This window comes from Condylura cristata, unplaced genomic scaffold (assembly GCF_000260355.1).
Source record: "Condylura cristata isolate star-nosed mole 26May11 unplaced genomic scaffold, ConCri1.0 scaffold00013, whole genome shotgun sequence".
Lineage (NCBI taxonomy): Eukaryota > Metazoa > Chordata > Mammalia > Eulipotyphla > Talpidae > Condylura > Condylura cristata.
Window position 1 is genome coordinate 17,971,813 of NW_004567114.1, and position 18,734 is coordinate 17,990,546.

The following is an 18,734-nucleotide window of genomic DNA, read 5'->3' on the forward strand; positions in this document are numbered from 1 at the left end:
CAAATAATTCACATTACTCCCTTTAATCAGTATTTCTAATTAAGGAATTGGCCTTGGCTCTGAAATGGTTCAAAGGTGGGAGCATGAGCACATGGCCATAAAGGACGAATTGAAGAAAGTTTTGCTCCAGGTGGTAACCAATATGCCAGGAAACTCCAAGTAAGCCTTCCTCGGATGCATTTTTGCCACAGGAGGTATTCAACCTTCCCCCCAAAATAGAAGACTATCATAAGCTTGTTATCAAATATTTAGGAAGCATTTTACAGTTTAATTGAAATAGACAAGGGTTTCTCATCTCTTCAAATGTATTCTAAAGAACTCAAAAAGATGTTATAGTGTATTTTTAATGGGAAAAATAATCATCTCAGATGATTCGGTGCTGAAAGTTTGTATTTGCAAAGTCAACTCTGTTTTTCTGAGATTCTCTTCTTTCAACAAATTGCATTTAGAGGCAACAATCAATCAGGATTTCAATGATATTCAATTTGGGGTGTTCTTTCTCTAAGTTTCATATTTCTTCTGCTAAGAAATGCTCCTAACCAGCTGGGATATCTGTAGCCTCATCTAGACCTCAGACTGCTATTTAACTACATTCTCAGTGACAGAAAGGCACAGTCACCTTTGAGATGGGTGCTTGGCCTGTAAATCAGGCTCATGTCACAGCGAGTCTAGCACCCAGACCATGGACGAGCTCATAATCCTTCTGGAACATAAGGTGCTTTGCATATTTAGCTACCACACATGGCTGAGGAGGACTGTAATCACTGTTTCATAACTGGAAACTATGGCACAGAAAGGTTAAATGGTTCGTGCTTGTCCAAGGACAAAGAGGAGATGGGGCTTGGGACTTGGAGGAGAAACCCTGCAGGACCAATTTCCTTTACTGGCTCTGACTGAAACAGAGCAACCCAGACCTGAGTTACTATTTATCTATCTCATATTGCAATCCAATTCTATTTTTTGAAAATTGTTTTTAATGGAAATAGAAGTAAGCCTTTCTCTGGCTAGTTGCAACTATAATAGAATGACCAGAAAGTATGTGGGGTGGGAAAGTTAAAGAAACAGAAGAGTCGTTAAGGACCATGGCCTCATTCTGTTCCCTAATTCTGAAAAAGCCCCATCTCGCCTGAATATTGCCTATGGTATTGTATGGCATCCCTGGCAGTCAACACTGGCAGGTCAAATTTCATGTTGTAATCTAGTCTGCAACTCAAACATATCAAGCTCCTATATGTTAGCAAACAGAAATTTGACCTGGGTCCTCTGACAGTAGTGGGAAGTCTCTTCTGATTATGTTTGGATGAGGGATAATGAAAGAAAACATTGGCAATTCTTTGTCCTGGAAGAAAACCTCCTACAGCAGTGATTCAGAAATGTCTAGTCCTTATGTATTAGGGTGATTGGGAACTCCAAGCGTGGAGTTATTTGGCAACTTCACCACAGACAGCATAGAGTCTTCCAATCAAATGGCTTCCTTGATACATGCAAGTATGGATATAGGGGTTCTAAATACCAAGTCTCCAACCTGGGTAAGCCTGCACCATTTCCTTTGCATGACAAAGGATTACACTTTTATCAAACAGAAAACATGCAAACACCTGTCAGTTCTTACACCTTCATACTGACCTTAGAAGACATTTAATCAATCATATTGCACAAGAAACATCAATGAGCACTTTCTGGAAATCTACATGATGTTTTCTGATTAATAAAAGCTAAATGCTATCCAGTTGGGTTTCATGACAAATCCATAAGTTGAAAACTTATGTGAACATTGCAATCTGAAAAAGACAGCCTTAGCACAGACCTTGACTTTTATAGAAAATGCTTTTCTTTTACTCATTTGAGCTTATTGTTGTTGTTGTTGTTGTTGTTGTTAGTTCTGGAGTTAAAAATCACTTCACTTGGCTACAGCTCTCTGAGAGGGTTGTCACCTGTCAAGTTGCCCGCTTAAGATCAGCAAGCAGTTGAGCTCCCCAGCACAGACAGAACCAGGAAAGGCTACTCCAAAGTTGACTTTTATATTTGGGTCCTTCCACTTTCCAGGCCTCTCAGTCAACTGAAGAGTCTCGGAGGCAGAAACAGGGGCAATAAAGTAAGGCCACCATACCAGGAGCAGAGAAACTGAGGAATTCTGAAAGATTCCAACTAATTCATTCCAAGGCTCAAGGTTAATGTAACAATGAAAAATTATAGTGGGAGGGGGTGGTAAATGAAAAGGAAGAGACAAAGGAAGGAATTTTTCAGGGAGGTGTTATAATGATGACATCATTGGTAATGGCTAACTTAATCCAAAAGAAAAACAGGTATTCAGAAGAAGGAGGAAAATCTATCAAGCTACAGAAATAAAACGCTCTACCTAATTGAATTTAACAGTAGTACAAGATCCCAATGTAATTAAGAAAATGACAAAAAGGAAATCAGAATAAAAGGAATGAAATACTTATAACTTTTATTATCTATACAAGTGAAGTTTTTTTTTTTCTTAAATAACAAGTACCAGTGGGAAATTGAAGTATGAGAAGGAACATATTTCAATAATTTTCCTTTTGAAACTGCAAAATTGGGGAGAAAGTTAGACTTTGATGAGTCCACACCAGCCTCTCCACCCCTGTCTACCTCACCCACCAGTCACCTGTTCACAAGATTCCTCCCCAACTCCCTCAGAGGAGCCCACAGGCACTCTCTCCCCTCAGCCATTACCTGTCGGAGGTTGCGAGTCACTTTGACATCATGCCAGGCGTTGTCGTTGAATTTGCCATTCACTGGCTCCACAATGGCCTCAAAGGCTCCAGAACCCAGGTTAATGACCAAGGAGACCGCACCATCCTTCAGAGCCAGGTTGACATAGTCAGCAGACTTGCCCGTGTGCAAGATGAGCCCGTTCCGCTGCCATGTCTTAAAGGAGAGGGTGATTTCATCGCTGCTGCTCTGGATTGGGTTCTGAGACAGGTCGTAGCACAGGTACTCTGAGCCCCGGAAAGTGGCCACATTCTCTTCTCGAGCTGTATGAAAAGGAACAAAGAAAGCATTCAACACTTAAAGGGCCTGCATCACATCTGTGCAGATACTAGAGAACATGCCCCAAGGGCACTGTCCCTGCCAGTGGGTTCATTCCAGCACAGCCCTGGCTCTAGCTCCTCCACACAATCTCCATGGAAATACCAGGGAAACCAGTTGAGAAGGCATTGGGTAAGAGATCAGCACTAGGGTGCAGGGTGCTGGCAACTTCCTTCAAATCCCCTCATAGAAAAAACCTAAAGGGAAATTTCATGTAAAATGGTTAAGTGAGGCTTGCATTGCTTTTACTTCAGGATGGCTTGTAAATGCTCATAGGAGAGCTGGTTTAGAATGAATAATTAACTGTTCTGCCACAAAGAGTCCTTTAGTTTTTGGTACCTTTTATTGACCAATAGCTAAAAATCAATTACCGTGAAAGGCTTGGCTCTGATTCCCATCCATCAATAACCTAGTTGACTGAGATTTCCACGTAGACTCCTGGCCCTATGGAACATGACTGGGTTATTAAATAGGAGGTTGGCCCTGAGAAGATGATCAAGCAGATGAGGAAAAAGGAACAGAATGACATTTGGTAACAAGCTCTGACAAGACTGCAGTACCTCCCTTAGACTCTGCTCTGAGTGTGTCCAGTTTAAGATGGCCCAGTCAGTTAGGACCATCCTATGGAACATCTCTCCCCAGAGGACACACATTTTACATGTCACTGGTGCATATATTTTTCTTTAAAAACTATATTCCAGACCCTGGGGTCCTGTACACCCTTACCTAACGAGCCTCCAGTCTGTTCCCAGGCTTGTGGAAGCTGCAACCTGGATCATCTCTCTGATGACCATATGTACACTGTCAGTATGTGTATCGGAGGCCTGAGGACTGGTCATGGGATCTATTTGCAGGGGTATGGGCAGAGTTTGTCTTTGTGGGCTAAGGCATCTGTGTGCTTTTATACAGACCCTTTATGATATAGTATGAAGTCAAAGGTGGGAAGAGAATAGGCCACAAGCTAAGGATAGAGTGACTGGCTCTCCCTGTGCTATCATTAACCAGTAGAGAAATCTGAGGGATTCCAAAGTGGTAAATGATAACCTGACTTACTAAGTGGTTACAAAGGTAGACTAGTCAAAGTAAGAGGGTAGAATCTATTTAATCATTTCTTGATTTGAATTATAATTTTGTCACACAACATGCAGATTCTCATCTGTCCTCTTGCCAGACAGTCTTGGAGACCTACTTCCCATCAGGATTGGTCAACAGCTATCAAAACACCTCATGAAGGAAAAGACCAGGCAACAGTACAAGTTTAGATATGTAGTTTCCCCCTAAAGATGAGGGGTTACAAAATGATGTCAAGGGAATTTCACTTTTCTTGTAAGAACTGTATTTGGTCTTAGTAACCAAAGCCCATTCCACTTCAGCTCTAATCCTTACCATTACAGCCCTTAAGTAAAATAAAATAAATATTTTTTCATTGTGAAGTTAGAAGTAAATGAATCACTATTATAATGTGAGAAGGTGACTATTAATTACATACTATATAAATTAATTGTTAAGTAGCATCATGATATGATTAAAATGTAAACCTCAACTTCACATTCCCAAAACTTAGAGAAGATATTACATTTGTCTATATGTTCCATAGAGATTCAATGATACATGTTTGTTTGCCTGAATATTTCTGTTTGTACACATAACTAGTATAAGAAAAAGGGACCTGTCCACTTATAAATGACCATAGTATCCCTTACACATATACAAAGCAGCAAGTACTACTTAGCAGTCAACCCATGTCTGATGCATTTTACCAAAAAAAGCCCCAAAAATAAAATCAGGGAGGAGAAATATGATATGATCATATGTTTGAAACAGAGTTATTCATCCCTAAGTATCCCATCCATTACTGTCTTGATATCTCATCTGTGAAAAAATGGCTTTGTTATAAGGCAACCAGAGAAGCACTTGTTTAGCAGATCCAGACGTGACCCTGATCTAGAGTAGAAGATAGTAAAATCAAATGTATTGTCACTAAAGCACTTTTCCTATAGACACAAGGTGCAGGGTCAACTCTTATACCTGTCCTTGGCACTCCACATGGCTTAAGAATGACATATTAACAGGTGTCTCCTATAAATATTTAAGTTACACCTTGTGTGCCCACTGCACTTAGATAAATGAGCAAGGTAAGGAGAACCTCTAAAGAGAAGCTCACATTAATCACTGAGTACCCTTCAAAGGGGCAAAGTTTGACATGAAACAGTAAGATACCAGGATATTATTTAATGTGCTGCATGGTGCCTAATATTTTTCATATAATTAGAACAAGGCATCTGTCAAAATAATAAATTTTAGAGATATAAGCAATTTTAGAGAGTACTTAATTTAATGCCCTCATTGTGTTAAGAAAGAAACCGATGAGTAGGAACCAGTGAGTTGTTCAAGGCGACAGAGTTTATAAAGCTCCAGCACTCCAGTGCCTTTGGACTTGCCTCTAAAGAGCATTTCCCTTTTGTTCATCAGTCTGGATATACCACATATTTTAACTCTACTTCTGAAGGATCATGAATGATTCCAGGGATCTCATCATTGAGTTACAAACCATCACAAACTTTTGTATAAATTGAGCCAGACACCTATTCCCATAATGATGTAAATCACACTTGTTCATCAAAAGAAATGTTTCCATTTCCCCCCTGGAATCTTGATGTATTCAAAACAAAGTACTTGTTTTATGTGGAAGGTCATAGAAGGAAAATGACATTGGTGTCAAGAAGAGAATGTCAGAAGAAATAAAATCAATATGAGAAAAAATGTCTATGTAAATCATAGACACTTATGATTTACACAAATACACCAGGGAAGATTTCATATAACTAGTGTTTTCTCTTGCAAAGATCTAATAAAATTTGCTGCAAGAGTTCACAGTCCTCACAGTCCACTGACCACTTTTTCCAGGTTACCTGTTCCCTAGGCCAGAGTAAGCTACCAAGGGAGCATCAATCAGGACCAGGGTACCACCTCCACATGTCCACAAACAATAGACAACTGAACATGCCTCTCTAAATCATATTCTAGAAAAGCAAAATTATATCATTTTTAATTCATGGGATACTTTCCTCCTGATTGTTATAGGGAGGAGTAGCATTGACAGTGTATAACCCAGTTCTTAACAAGAGTAAATTAAACTGCTTGGTAGGAGAAAAAGTGAGGACTATAAAGAAATGGTTCCTTTGTACACTCTTGAAACTGTTGTTTTCCACCTAAGATCCCAATCTGCCTTAATTTCCTTCCAGAAGGTAAGGATCCAGCACTTATCACCTTGAATACTACACTATGTTGATGGCAAATGTAGCTAAAAGGAACAAAATCAAAGTGTGCCAAACACATATTTCCAAGTCCATTCACTTCTCCAAACTCTCCATTGGAAAAATATCATACTGCCCCAAATCTGTTCTTAATGTGTGGTCTTTATATGAGAAAGAGGTTGAAGAGACAATGCAGTCACCTTGTCTGCATCCAAGCTAAATAGGTAGATAAAAATGAATGCAGGGGATTATGTAACATAGCACAAAACAGCTTAGCAGAGAGACAGCTTGGCAAGAGGGTAGACACTGACATGCCTAATAGACTGCTCAGATCCACTTAAATTATATCAACCCAAAGTTTACAATGTCCTACAATTAAAAGACAAATGCTATTCTCACTGTATGTAAAGTAGAGCTCAATTCTTTATGACAGAAAATCACTTGTCAGTGTTGAACTGACAAATGATCAAATTCTAGATGCAAGTTACATGTGTGTAACTCATATGTATAAGATATATAAGTAGTGGTCTTTCAAGTAGTTGTTAATCCAAGTCCTGATACACATGTAGTATTAGTAAATATTTACGCAATTCTGTATCTCACACTATAAAAAAATGACAGTAAATGAGTGACTTATTTATATATGTCACTCCATATAATATTTGAGAAATTCTAAGACAGACTAAAGCATTCAATGTAACATTTACTTACTAGGTAAGAAGAGTTTCATTGGACATTTTTAATAATAGTGCCTATGGTTCCAGACATGTTGGTATCTTAGAACTCAACTAGATTTTGAACTCAAGAGATCTGGACTTTATTATGAAAGTCAGATAACTGTATTGCATAACTGTATTGAGAGGGATAAATGATGTGATACGTATTTTGAAAAGATTGTGCAACCGAACGTGTGTATGGTTGGGAATGAACTAGTAGAGAGAACTGAAGGTAGAGTCCCAGTTAAAAGATTAGATGAGGGCCCTCCCTGGTGGCGCAGTGGGTTAAAGCACAGCACTGAGAAGCTAAAGCCACTTCCGCATGAGTTCGATTCCCGCCTGCCCTGGAGGTGACCACATGGCGTGGCAGACCTCTCCTGACCCGCCCACTGCTCCCCTCAGCAGTGTACTTCGTAGATCTGCCTGTTCTGTTCTCCACTCTGTCTCTGGTGAAGACTCACCGCCCCTGAGCCTCTGGCCTGTACCCCAGTTCTGTATGTCCAATTAAATAAATCTTTAAAAAAAAAAGATTAGATGAAAAGATGTACAAAATGAAGAATTATTTTTAAAAAACTACACACACACAGTCACATATACATATATATACATATATGTGTATGTATATATATGTATTCATACATACATACACACGTGTGTGTGTGTGTGTATAAAGGTTAGAGCACATTTAAGCTACTTTTCTTGAGGTGCCTGGATATGGACATAGCTCTGGCAAAAAGTCTTCAAGAATAGAAGCAAAAGGTTATTAGAAGAGATGATTAAGGATGATTAAAGATGATTAAGAGGGAGACACTGGCAAACCAGAGACCATGCAAGAAGCCAATCTTTGGACATTTAGAATCTAACTGCAGCCATGGAAAACCAAGTGCTAGAGTTCAAACCTGAGAGATGAGGGGTACAGCATGAGGCATGAAAAGCCTTAAATGATTACATGTCAGGAAAAGGGAAAGGATGATCTGGGGCCATCCAGATTTTTAAATGCCATGCATCTCTAAATGCTTTCTTAGCCATTATTTCTGTGTTCATAATATTGTGTGAGATTACTTTGCTTTGATTATATCAATGCAAGGCAGGAGTGACTCTGAGTTTAGATGGGTTGTCTAGGGCATTAGGAAGCATTTAGTTTAGTTCCAAACAGCCCTCTTATTTTCATTCCATTGCTTTTGCCTACTACATCCTACCACAACCTTACCAGGAACTCATATTCTCAGGCGAACAGGTGTTTAACACACATTCATGTCAAATGTTTGTATGTGAAATTCAAGATGTCAGATGGTGACACCACTGACAATTACAGATAAGACACTGAGCAATATGATGATGGTGCACAGGTGACTTGGTGGTGGGAATTTCACAGGAACTACAGCTAGGAGAAGAAAGCAAACATTGTATAGAAATGAACAATGATGAAACACATACATACATACATACATATATATGTACATACACACACACATATATTAAAAATGAGAGAACAAACAAGAATCATAGAGGTAGATCACTTTTGAAATATTTAGTGGCTGATTGAAAAAAGTTAAACTGAGATCACACTCTTCACCACCATCAGTCTTAGAAAATAAATATGTAGGTACCACTTGGAAGAGCTTATTAAAATGCTCACGCTTCTGCAGTGGCTATAACCAGGAGCTCTGAGCAGAACACCTGCTGTGCTCCAGCAAGAGAATGGGAACCAGCTTCCAGCACCTCAAATACACCCAGAGACATGGCTAAACTGTTCTCTTTTTTTGAATCCTTTGTCCTTCAATTGGCCTTCAGAAGCAGCAGCGCTTCCATAGCATCCACACAGAGCCCTGACTGCCCACCCTGCCGGGGCCACCCTGGAGTAAATAAGGCATAGAACACCTGAGCTGCTGTGGCCCTGCCTGCCAGGCCAAGGATGGCCTGTGGGCCTGACACCGGCCTGCTGACTCCTTCCCTCTGAGGTGCAAGTTCAACAGGGCCAACCCTGTCCCTCCTCTCTTGATGAGGCTATAATGAGAGATCAAAGGTTCTCAGCTGTGAATTAACATGTCACCCCATTCTGCAGCAGCTACCTTCCAGACAAAGAAGCTCTGATGACCAAAGTGCAGAGCCCAAGATTGGGAGAACACATAGCAGAAAGTCCACAACTCATTCCTGGGAAGGGTTGGGGTGGGGGTTCAGAGCCTTCAGTTCTGAAAATTGCCTTAAGCTAAAACAGCAATTTGGACTGTTTCTGGCAGTGGAGCAAGTTAAGGCAAAAGTGAGTTGTTTCCTAAACAATTCTGCTTCTTTCCCATACAACCTGCTATAAACCCAACATCCAGAAAATAACTGCCCCCTCCAAGGACCTCTTCTGAAATGTGGGAAGCCACCTAGGTTAGCTGGAGGGTCATGAGATGTTCCTATTTGAAAAAAAGAGGGAAAGACAGAAAACCTGTGACTGGAGGGAATCCTAATATATTATCACGTAATGATCTGTCCCTCCAGAATTAGGGGAGGAGCTCACTGATGGAGTAAGAAAGGCAAAGACAACAAAAGTGGCTTTATTCTTCATTCTCCTGGTTCTGTTTCACTCACACCACATTTTAGGGCCAAACAAAGCAGTGAGATAGATCAACCTGCAAAGTCATCCCCCAAGGACAAACGACAAATCCTTTACCTGCCACAACCCATCACAAGGGTATTTTAAAAGCAATGTGTACCAGCAGAAGCAAATTGTGTCACTCTGAGCAAAGCTGCACTCCAAAGGACAACACAGAAGAAATCTGACCTCCTTGGGCCATTTCCAACCCTTATCCCCAGACTCCCTGTAGGAAAGATACAACAGAGAAATAAATGGCCTTTTCCACGCTGCCTGGGTCACTCACTAGGCCACAGATGCTTCTTGAAAGTGATGAGATGGGAAAGTAGTAAATCAAGTTGTCACTTGGAAAATAAACAGCCAGCATCCTGCCGAGGGAAGATGCCTCAGTCCACAACAGAATGGCCTGGAAAAACACGCTTCACTGAAATCACTAGAAAGCTAATGGCATTCTGAGGACTACATTGCTCTCAACTGCATTACAACAAAAGTTAAATTTTCTGTTCACTAATTTAAGGAATAAGTATCTGCAGGTGTCTACATGCACCAGGTGCATGCCCAGTGCTAAAGGCACATAAGTCACATGACAAGCCTGTGAATAGCAAAAATTAGCCAGCATTTTACTGAAGAAGAGAAATTGTAAAGCCTATGGAAAAAAAAAATCTGAATGCCTAAAGAATGCCAGGCCCTGACATGGACTCATATTAAACAGAGTGCCCTCCAGAAGCTCAGAGTGTGGTGTGGCAGTGCAGTGTGATGACAGAGGCTTTCAAATGGGCAACCTAGGATTTCCCTGACTCTGTGAAACTTTAGCTTACCACTTAACTTCTCCTACTCTTGGTATCCTAATCTACAAAATGGGAATAACCATAGTACATGAGACTAAAATAGATAAAATTAAGGTATAGACAAGTTAACTACTATTGTTGGTATGCACTTATACAAGTAATTGCAATTCAGGGTAATAAGCATTTAATGAATGATACAGGCATAGGCACAGGACAGGGAAGAACCAACTCTGGAAGCTAGGAAAGACCCCATACAAGAGGTCCAACTTAAGCTATATCTTGAAGTATGGGTAAGAATTTACCATACAAAAGGAAGGATGAAATTCTAGTTAGAAGAAAAGCATTTTCATTGGTTCAGACATTTGAAAAAACATGGAGTTCAGAGGGTGACAAATTTGATGTGGCTATTGTAACAGGCATATATCAAGCTTAGGCTGTAGACTAGGGCCTTAGCTGCCATATTCCTGAGGTATTGGAGATGAGAAGCAGCAAAGAAGAACCAAGTTTATGAGTAGCACAATTAGACTCATGTTGTATCAGGAGTTAGGTGGGTCAACAAATAACTAAGTGGTGAAGAGGGGTCCAGGAGGCATTTTGAAAGTAAAATATATATTCCTAAGAAGCCATGTTCTAGGGCAATTGTGGTGCACAGGCCTCCTGGCCCACTTAACAATAACTTATGCTATATGCTGTATATTCTATCCTCCTGGATATATGAGTCAAACAGGAGTTATGCTTCTTTCACTACCAGCTTCTCATTTCAATTGGGTCATTCAAAGAAGCATTAAACACAGCAGTGCACACTATCTTGTAGAGTTCCCCCACTCTGTGAAACACTCTCCAGCAGCTTCCCACTCTCCAGCAGGGCATAGTTCTGGATAATTCTTTGATCGCTCTCCTTTACTCATTCACTTTTTCCAATGAGTGAAGTGATTCATCTGCTTTAGACACAGTAAGGGTCTGTGTCATCTTTGGTTCCACAAAGCTTAAGGAGGAGGTCACTATTATCATGTGGCCTGCCTTTCTCTGTCCTTCAGGTCTTTTTTGCGTAAAAAGATGATAAGTTATCCTGTAAGATTGCCTGTAATAAACCTATCAGAGTTCTCTGTCCCTGAAGAAAGTCTGTGTTTTTCTATTCTTCTTATGGTTGAGTTTAATTCTGGGGGAAATTTCAGGAAGCACACCTAACTGGACTATAGATCCAAGTCACATTCTCTATCCCAGCTCTTCCAGCAATAGAACAGATGGACAGATCCTTTACTTGATCACCGAATCTGATTCTTGGGCAAACTGATTCAGTCATTTTAAAGACTGTGTTTACTAAGATACATTCCTTAAAGTATACCAAAGACATGTGTGATTAGAATACTGAAGAATTTAGCCAGACCCACTTTTCTGGTGGAAAGTTTTAGATTTAGTTTTGAGGTTTTTCAATTTTAGAAAATTGTATAAAATACACACATACACAAACTACATATCCTTTCACACTTGGCCTAGCCAAGAAAAAAAAAATAATTTTCATGTTTGCTTCTTTTCAAAAGGTTTCTTTTATCAGAGTCACACAATTACTAAAGCAATTGTGCTGGGGTCCCGAATGCCTCATTGTGTAACTATATTCAACAGACTTGATGAGAACAAAAAAATTATAGGAACACAGGGCTGGAGGGGAGAGGACAGAGGACTGTAATTTTGATGCAAACAAAATTAATCATACTGAAAAACATCCACAGCTATTGTAAAGCAGGAAGTAGAACATCTAAATTTTTTTATAGTGGCACATACAGAAACCCTAATTGCTACCTAAATTAGATATCCACTGTATTCACCATTCTGTTTAGAAAAGAATACAAAATCATAATAGTTTACAAAATTTCAGGAAATATATACAGATATTTAATATTGTATGTGGATTTTAAACCCATATGAACTTTTAATATTTATTTCTATAAAGTTTCTCTTTCTTTTTTCTTTCATCCAAGATGGCAACCAGTAAAGAATCCCCCAAAACAAATCATCATTGGATGATGATCTGTCCTACCTTCTACCTCAGAAAATCTATATCTAAATTATCTTGTTAGTGAGAATTTTAAGTATCCAGAGGAAAAAAACAATTTGGTGGCATGTGACACTTCCTACAGAGACTTCAGAAGCCCCAATGACTGTTGGTCCTAACAGAGGAAAGGAGATAAGAGATAGCCAAGATGTAGAACTCCCAAATATAAAGAGTTTTAGATTTTTAACTATTATTTCCTTTATCACTCCCAGAATATACAGAAAATATGAATGCAGCCTGGGTGACTAAAACTCTTTACCACTACAAATGCAGAATGATCACTAAATTATTACATATTACAGCTCCATTGATATGTAACAAGAGAAAACATTGGCTCAACCTCAATCTCAGGCAGAGTTCACTTCTGGGGAAGGACAGAAAAAATGAAACCTGAGAGGTATTTAAATAAAACTATGTCTTTATGGGATCATGCTTAGTGAAATAAGCCAGAAAGAAAAAGAAAAATACTGTTTGGTTTCACTCATAGCAGGAGTATAAAGGACCGGGGTGGGGGGGGGGGGGAATAACAATGAGTAATTATATGCCAGAGACATCTTGTGAGGGTAGAGTGGGGAATGGGATAAAAAACAGTGGGGGGAGGGAAATGCACTGGACTATGGTGATGGCACATGGGTGATTTAGTGATGGGAAGCCCACGGAGATTACAACTGGGATGAAAAAAGGCACAAAATTACATAAAAAGAAACTATTATGTTATTAAAATATGCAAAAAATAATTAAATATCTAATGTCAACTTAAAAAAAAAGCCTGTGCCTTTATAAAAGAATATAAATATAAAACAAAAATTATAAAATATAAAGATCTGTTATATCTGGGACATAGTTAATCCATGGTTTATAATATCCTCTATCATAGGGTTTATGCTATTTATATTTCAGGTGAATTGAGCACAGAAATGTAAAGTCCTTCCCTGCCCTTGTTACCTTCCCCACTCATGGAGACCCATCCCCATTTTGAGGCTACAGGGAGCCTCCAGACTCCTAAGAGGAAGGGAGGAGAGGCTAATGGAGTTAGCTGAGGGTTGGAGAAGACACTGCCTGTGTCACGCTCCACAGCCAGCACTGAGAGTCTGCACTCCTGAGATGAGGGGATGTCACTCTTCCATCTACCACAGGTCTCCTAAACGTCTCTTTCCAGAGCAAAAGAAAATCACCCCAGGTCTTTAAGAAAATCCCCACCAAGGAAGGCACATGCCCACCCCTCCACCTTGTCTGCAGCGGGAAGGCCGCTTCTCTTTTGTCAGCACTGGGCTCAGCCTACAAGTCTAGACAGAGCAGCTTGTTAAAAGGCCCCGGAGTCAATGTCTGAACAAGATCAATACGGCTTTTTATGACACGATGAAAACTTTCTATTTTGTTAAATGCAGCTAATCTACCATTTCTGCAGTACTCTTAAAGCTTTCAGTGCTGAGCACTAGAGCCAAGGTGATTAAAGCCCTGTTCAGAGACACAAACTGGGGAACTTGGCCAATTCCGAGGCACAAATCCTAGAAACCTGGATGTTTCTTCTTTTATAGCTGTTAGAAACCTGGATGTGTCTTATTTTATAACCATGTGTGAATTTCCTTTGCCACCCCAGAGAGGGTAAAACATAGTGGTGAGGAGATAGGGGCTGATGCTGATAAAAATTAAAACTTCCTGATTTCAGGCTCTCAAGAAGAAATTAATAATGTCCAGTATCATAATTAAATGAACCTAAGGGTGGAGGAGGATGGGTTTGTTGGAAGGGGTGGTGGGGGAAGTTCTCTGAGTGGAAATCAACTTGAAAAAAATTAGTGACCTGATTTAAGAAAAAAATAAAGAAAATCTTAAGTCACTGAAAATTCAATTATAGTACTAATAGCAAGCATAAAACTGAATGAAGAATTTATTTCATTTTCATAATTTTATCTTCAAACTATTAGCAGTCTTTTACAGGGGCAAATGTGGCTTTTTAACTTTTTCCATGTCCTAAAAAGAACAGGAAATTAGAACAGGAAATTAACATTTACTGAACCTGCATTATGCTCTAGATTTTAATATATGAAGGGCCCCTATAAGACAAACACCATATATATAGTATTCTCAAGAATTAACCAAGGGCCTGCCATGGTTATTTATATTGTAAGAGATCAAAATAGTTGCTGCTAAAACAAGTGTATAATTAATAGAAAATAATTAACATTGCTGTATGTCTACATGTCATCTTGAAGGGGGACTGTTTATCATGAGACTTGATATATTTCTTAACTGTCATAAAACCCCTATGAAACTATTTCACTAGCACTACTTTACATAATATAAAACTAAAGTTTAGAAGGGGTGAAATACTTGTACAATTCCTCAGTAAGAAGCATACCCAAAATACAAGCTAAGGGTGATCTCCAGTTAGTATATAATTTGCACTAGCAATGGTACTGGGGGGGGGCAGGAGCATAAGCTATTCATTTAGTCACACACACGCACACACACACTTACATACCATGTCATATATTGCAAACGACTCTCACATACATTTCCTAATTTTGTCAAACACCCTTCTGCAGTTTTTATAGGAACCTCTATCTGCTCAATGACACTAGGTTTTCAGCAAGCATTTAAGATTAACCACAACCTTTAGGACATGAATATAGATCTAAGAATGATAGAGGAAGTGGTGGGAATTCTGTATCTTGCAAGACTGAAAACATACAAATAACTAGTGGGAAAAGGCACTCAATTATGAAAGCATAAATAAGGAAATCCATTTTTGATGCACTGAATCTAAAATGGTAACCCTCCTTCTAAGTCAGAATGATGCACAGGCCATTTATAGATGCTGTATCACCCCAGCAAACTCTCTGAAGTGCCAGGGCCGAGCAGGAGTCTGGGTTATGACACCGTCAATTATAGTCAGAAACATTTCAGGACTTGCAGAGGTTACTTGATTTGTGATTTAAAAGAACACAAAAAATTGGGATCATACCACTCTGTGAACTAGAGACTCAAATTGGTTTGGTTTTGTAGTTTATGTAGTCATATATGATAGACGACACATAGTTCCTATTGTTGTCCACAAATCCAAAATCCCAACCTTCTCCAGAAATACTAGGCAATATTTATCAGTAATATTTTCTATTCATGGGTGGTGATATAGTAATGGTTTGGCTACTCTACGTATGGTATGGAATGTCACATAGGCAATCCCAGACTTAGAGAGGTTGTGATATCGGTACATATCACCAATTGGTCAAGATCTGTGACCATATTTTCAAGTGGATGAATTAAAAAAAGAGAGAGGAGTTTTTTTGTTTGTTTGTTTGTTTGTTTGTTTTTTAGATGTATCTACTTATGTATACAGAACTGGCCAGAGGTGTGGGGGTGGGGAGTGAGTAGATTCACCAGAGAAAGAGTGGGGAGCAGAACAGGCAGTTGTACTGAAATACACTGCTGAGGGGAGAAGCAGGTGGGTCAGGAGAGGTCTGCTGCGCCATGTGAGTCAACTCCCTGGCGGGGGAGGAACTCCTGTTGCAGTGGCTGAGATAGCTTCATAGTGTGGTTCCTTAACTGTTGCACCATCAGGAAGGGTCCAGAGAGAGAAGATTTAAATAAATTAAGATAACACAAAAATTTTCAGTACCTAGAATCACTGGCAAAGAATGGGGTTTAAATTAGTTGAATGTTTTTGTTAGCTGTGAGTTTCTCCCCATTTTAAATTTGATGTACTCATTTTTAAATGACAAATGATCACATTAGCAATAAAAGTAATGTTTTCACTGCAATGGTTTATTGCTTGCTATGATCTCTAAAAATCATCCTAGAATAACCTGGATTTCCTTTGAAGATTCAAAAGTTGTTTGAGTTTGCTTGCAACCTCAGAGACACCTCACTCATCATCAATTATCATTGAATATCACCACAAATAAACAGCTTTTGCTTTCCAATTGTTTGAATTTGGGATCATGAGCATCTTCTGTATTTTAAGTAACTAATTACATTGACTGGATTGATATATGCAAACAACAATGTTCCCTTGGAGATTATTAATAGGATAACTTTAGGGATATGCAGATACCATAAAAGCTACAAATCACAGTCCTTGTGTCTGCTGGCAGAAAGGGTCTGTCCCTGTGTGCTGCTCATGCTTCCTTCCCCTACCCCTCTATCTCATGACCCACACCCCAATAAGCTAAGGTCATCTACCTGCTGCCTTTTGAGCACCCCTCAATGACACTGGACCACTCTGTGTCATTTGAAAGTTTTAAACTTCTCATCCACTCAGTTTTATTCATCCACTCCGCAAACATATACAAACATATATTGAGAACACCTGTTATTGTTATGTTAAGAGCAAAATACCAGTCCTATCAGCATTTAATAAGCCATATTTCCAAGTAGGCTAAGGTAAGGAAGCATCTTTAAGATAAGTCATGATGAAGTGTGAATGGGCTTTGGAAACACATACAGAATTTTGTGATTCTATGGCTTTAGTTTCCCTATAGCTCTTTTGTATTTATTATTATTATTATTATTATTATTATTATATAAGATGTCCACTGTTTCCTCAAAGGTTCTACTGTACTCTATCAGGAATCTCCTGAGGAATAGGTATACTTCATGGGTTTACTTGGGTTTGCTTGAAAGCACTCAAAAGAAAAAAGAATGAACAGTCTTAACTAGTTTTCATATCCACATCCAAGGAGAAAGATGGTTTCTCACTTCAAATTTGCAATCAGTTAGTCAGATGAAATCTAGTTAATAGCCAAGAAATCTTGACCTTGAAGATCATATTTTCTACTTATTTTATAATTCCATCTTCATTTAATGTTTGTACAAAGGAATTTGCAACAGAGCCAATACTAGAACCCAGGATAAATGATTTCATTGCAAAGTAACTAAATGGTTGAGACATGAACCTGACGGCTTGATGGCACAGCTTCAGAAATTGATGTCCAGGATGCTAGAAGCTAGTTCCTAACTGAGTCCTTTTTCCAAAGCTTCCCCATGTGTGTCTCATCCAGACACATATTTAGAGCACGCCCCTGAGTCACCAGCAGTGATAGGCCCTAGAGAGGGCTCTGAGCTCATAAGCCACTGAAGTCTTGCATGGCCAAGCTGCTTGCTGGACACAGCTTGCCTTCCCTACTCCTTTTCTCTCCCCAAGAGGAATAGACGGACTCCGGAGAGGGAATGAGGCTGGCTGACTGCAGTGCAATCTCCTGCAGGCCTTATCAGCTAGGTACAGGCCCTCTTCTGACAGCTGACCTTTCCCACTGCGGCTCAGGCTGAGGGAAAAACAAAAGCCCCAAAACAATTAAAAGCCGTCAAAGGGAGAAGGAGAAGGGAAAAGAAACTCTAGTCTAGCCAAGCAGCAACACAGAAATTAAAAAAGAAGAAAGAGGAGAAACAAAGACAGCCCCAGACAGTGGAAAGGGACGAGCCCAAGAAGATTGGATTCACCTGGTTCTTTTTATTTCTCTTCCTGATGGCTTCAGAAAGCATGAAAAGGCTGTTCATAAATCTGAGAACCTGGTAAAGGGAAATAAAGAGGATAAGAAAGGAGATGTGAGGACATGCAGTAGCTTGTGATATATAGAGGGCTTCTCTGTTCTCATGAACCCTGGCAGGCATTCCAAGTGTAAGAAGCTCTTGACCTCAGGAGTCTCCGGAAGACAAGTCCTCATCTCAGTAGCAAAGGTGAGATAAGCTCCTGGCAGCAGCCTCGGCTCTACTCCCAAAGGTGCTTGTAAGCAGGGACAGTCCTCCTGAAGATACCACCAACAAATTCCTTTATGTCACCCCTGCCTGGTACATTATCTACTATTTCCACCTCACCTGAAGCAAGCAGGTAACTTTAATCTGACACTAGCATAGACTATGTTTGGGGAAAGGTAGATAGATAGATAGATAGATAGATAGATAGATAGATAGATAGATAGATAGATAGATAGATAGATAGATAGACAGACAGACAGTTATAGATAGAGATCTGTAGGTAAATATGTGTATGTATATATACATGTATATGCATGTATACACACACACACATATGTATATATACACAAACACATCTCCTACAGAGAAGTCAGAGCATTCTCAATATTTTGCAATCAAATTATAAACAAACCTATAGCCACCCCCCCAAAAAAATTTTTTTCAGTTGTGATGTTTGGAGGGAAAAATAGATGTATCCCCTTAACGCTCTGGATAGTTTCTAGAGGGCCTGTGATACATGTTTACTACAGCTGTGTGAAAGATGAATTTCACTCCCTGTGCAGACTGAACAACATCAGAAGGATT

General features: G+C 39.5%; 1 protein-coding gene across 17 annotated transcripts in view; it reads right to left on the bottom strand.

Annotated features, from left to right (window-relative positions):
- NRXN3 (neurexin 3) overlaps positions 1-18,734 on the bottom strand; it is a 1,505,538-nt gene that overhangs the window by 1,069,479 nt on the left and 417,325 nt on the right. For all 17 annotated transcript variants that reach the window (XR_001145407.1, XR_001145406.1, XM_012724445.1 and 14 more), the window contains exon 6: positions 2,704-3,005. Coding sequence is in view for 15 of the 17 variants with exons in the window: in XM_012724445.1 (XP_012579899.1) it covers positions 2,704-3,005 (302 nt within the window). In the remaining 2 variants the exon portion in view is untranslated. The remainder of the gene's footprint in view (positions 1-2,703; positions 3,006-18,734) is intronic.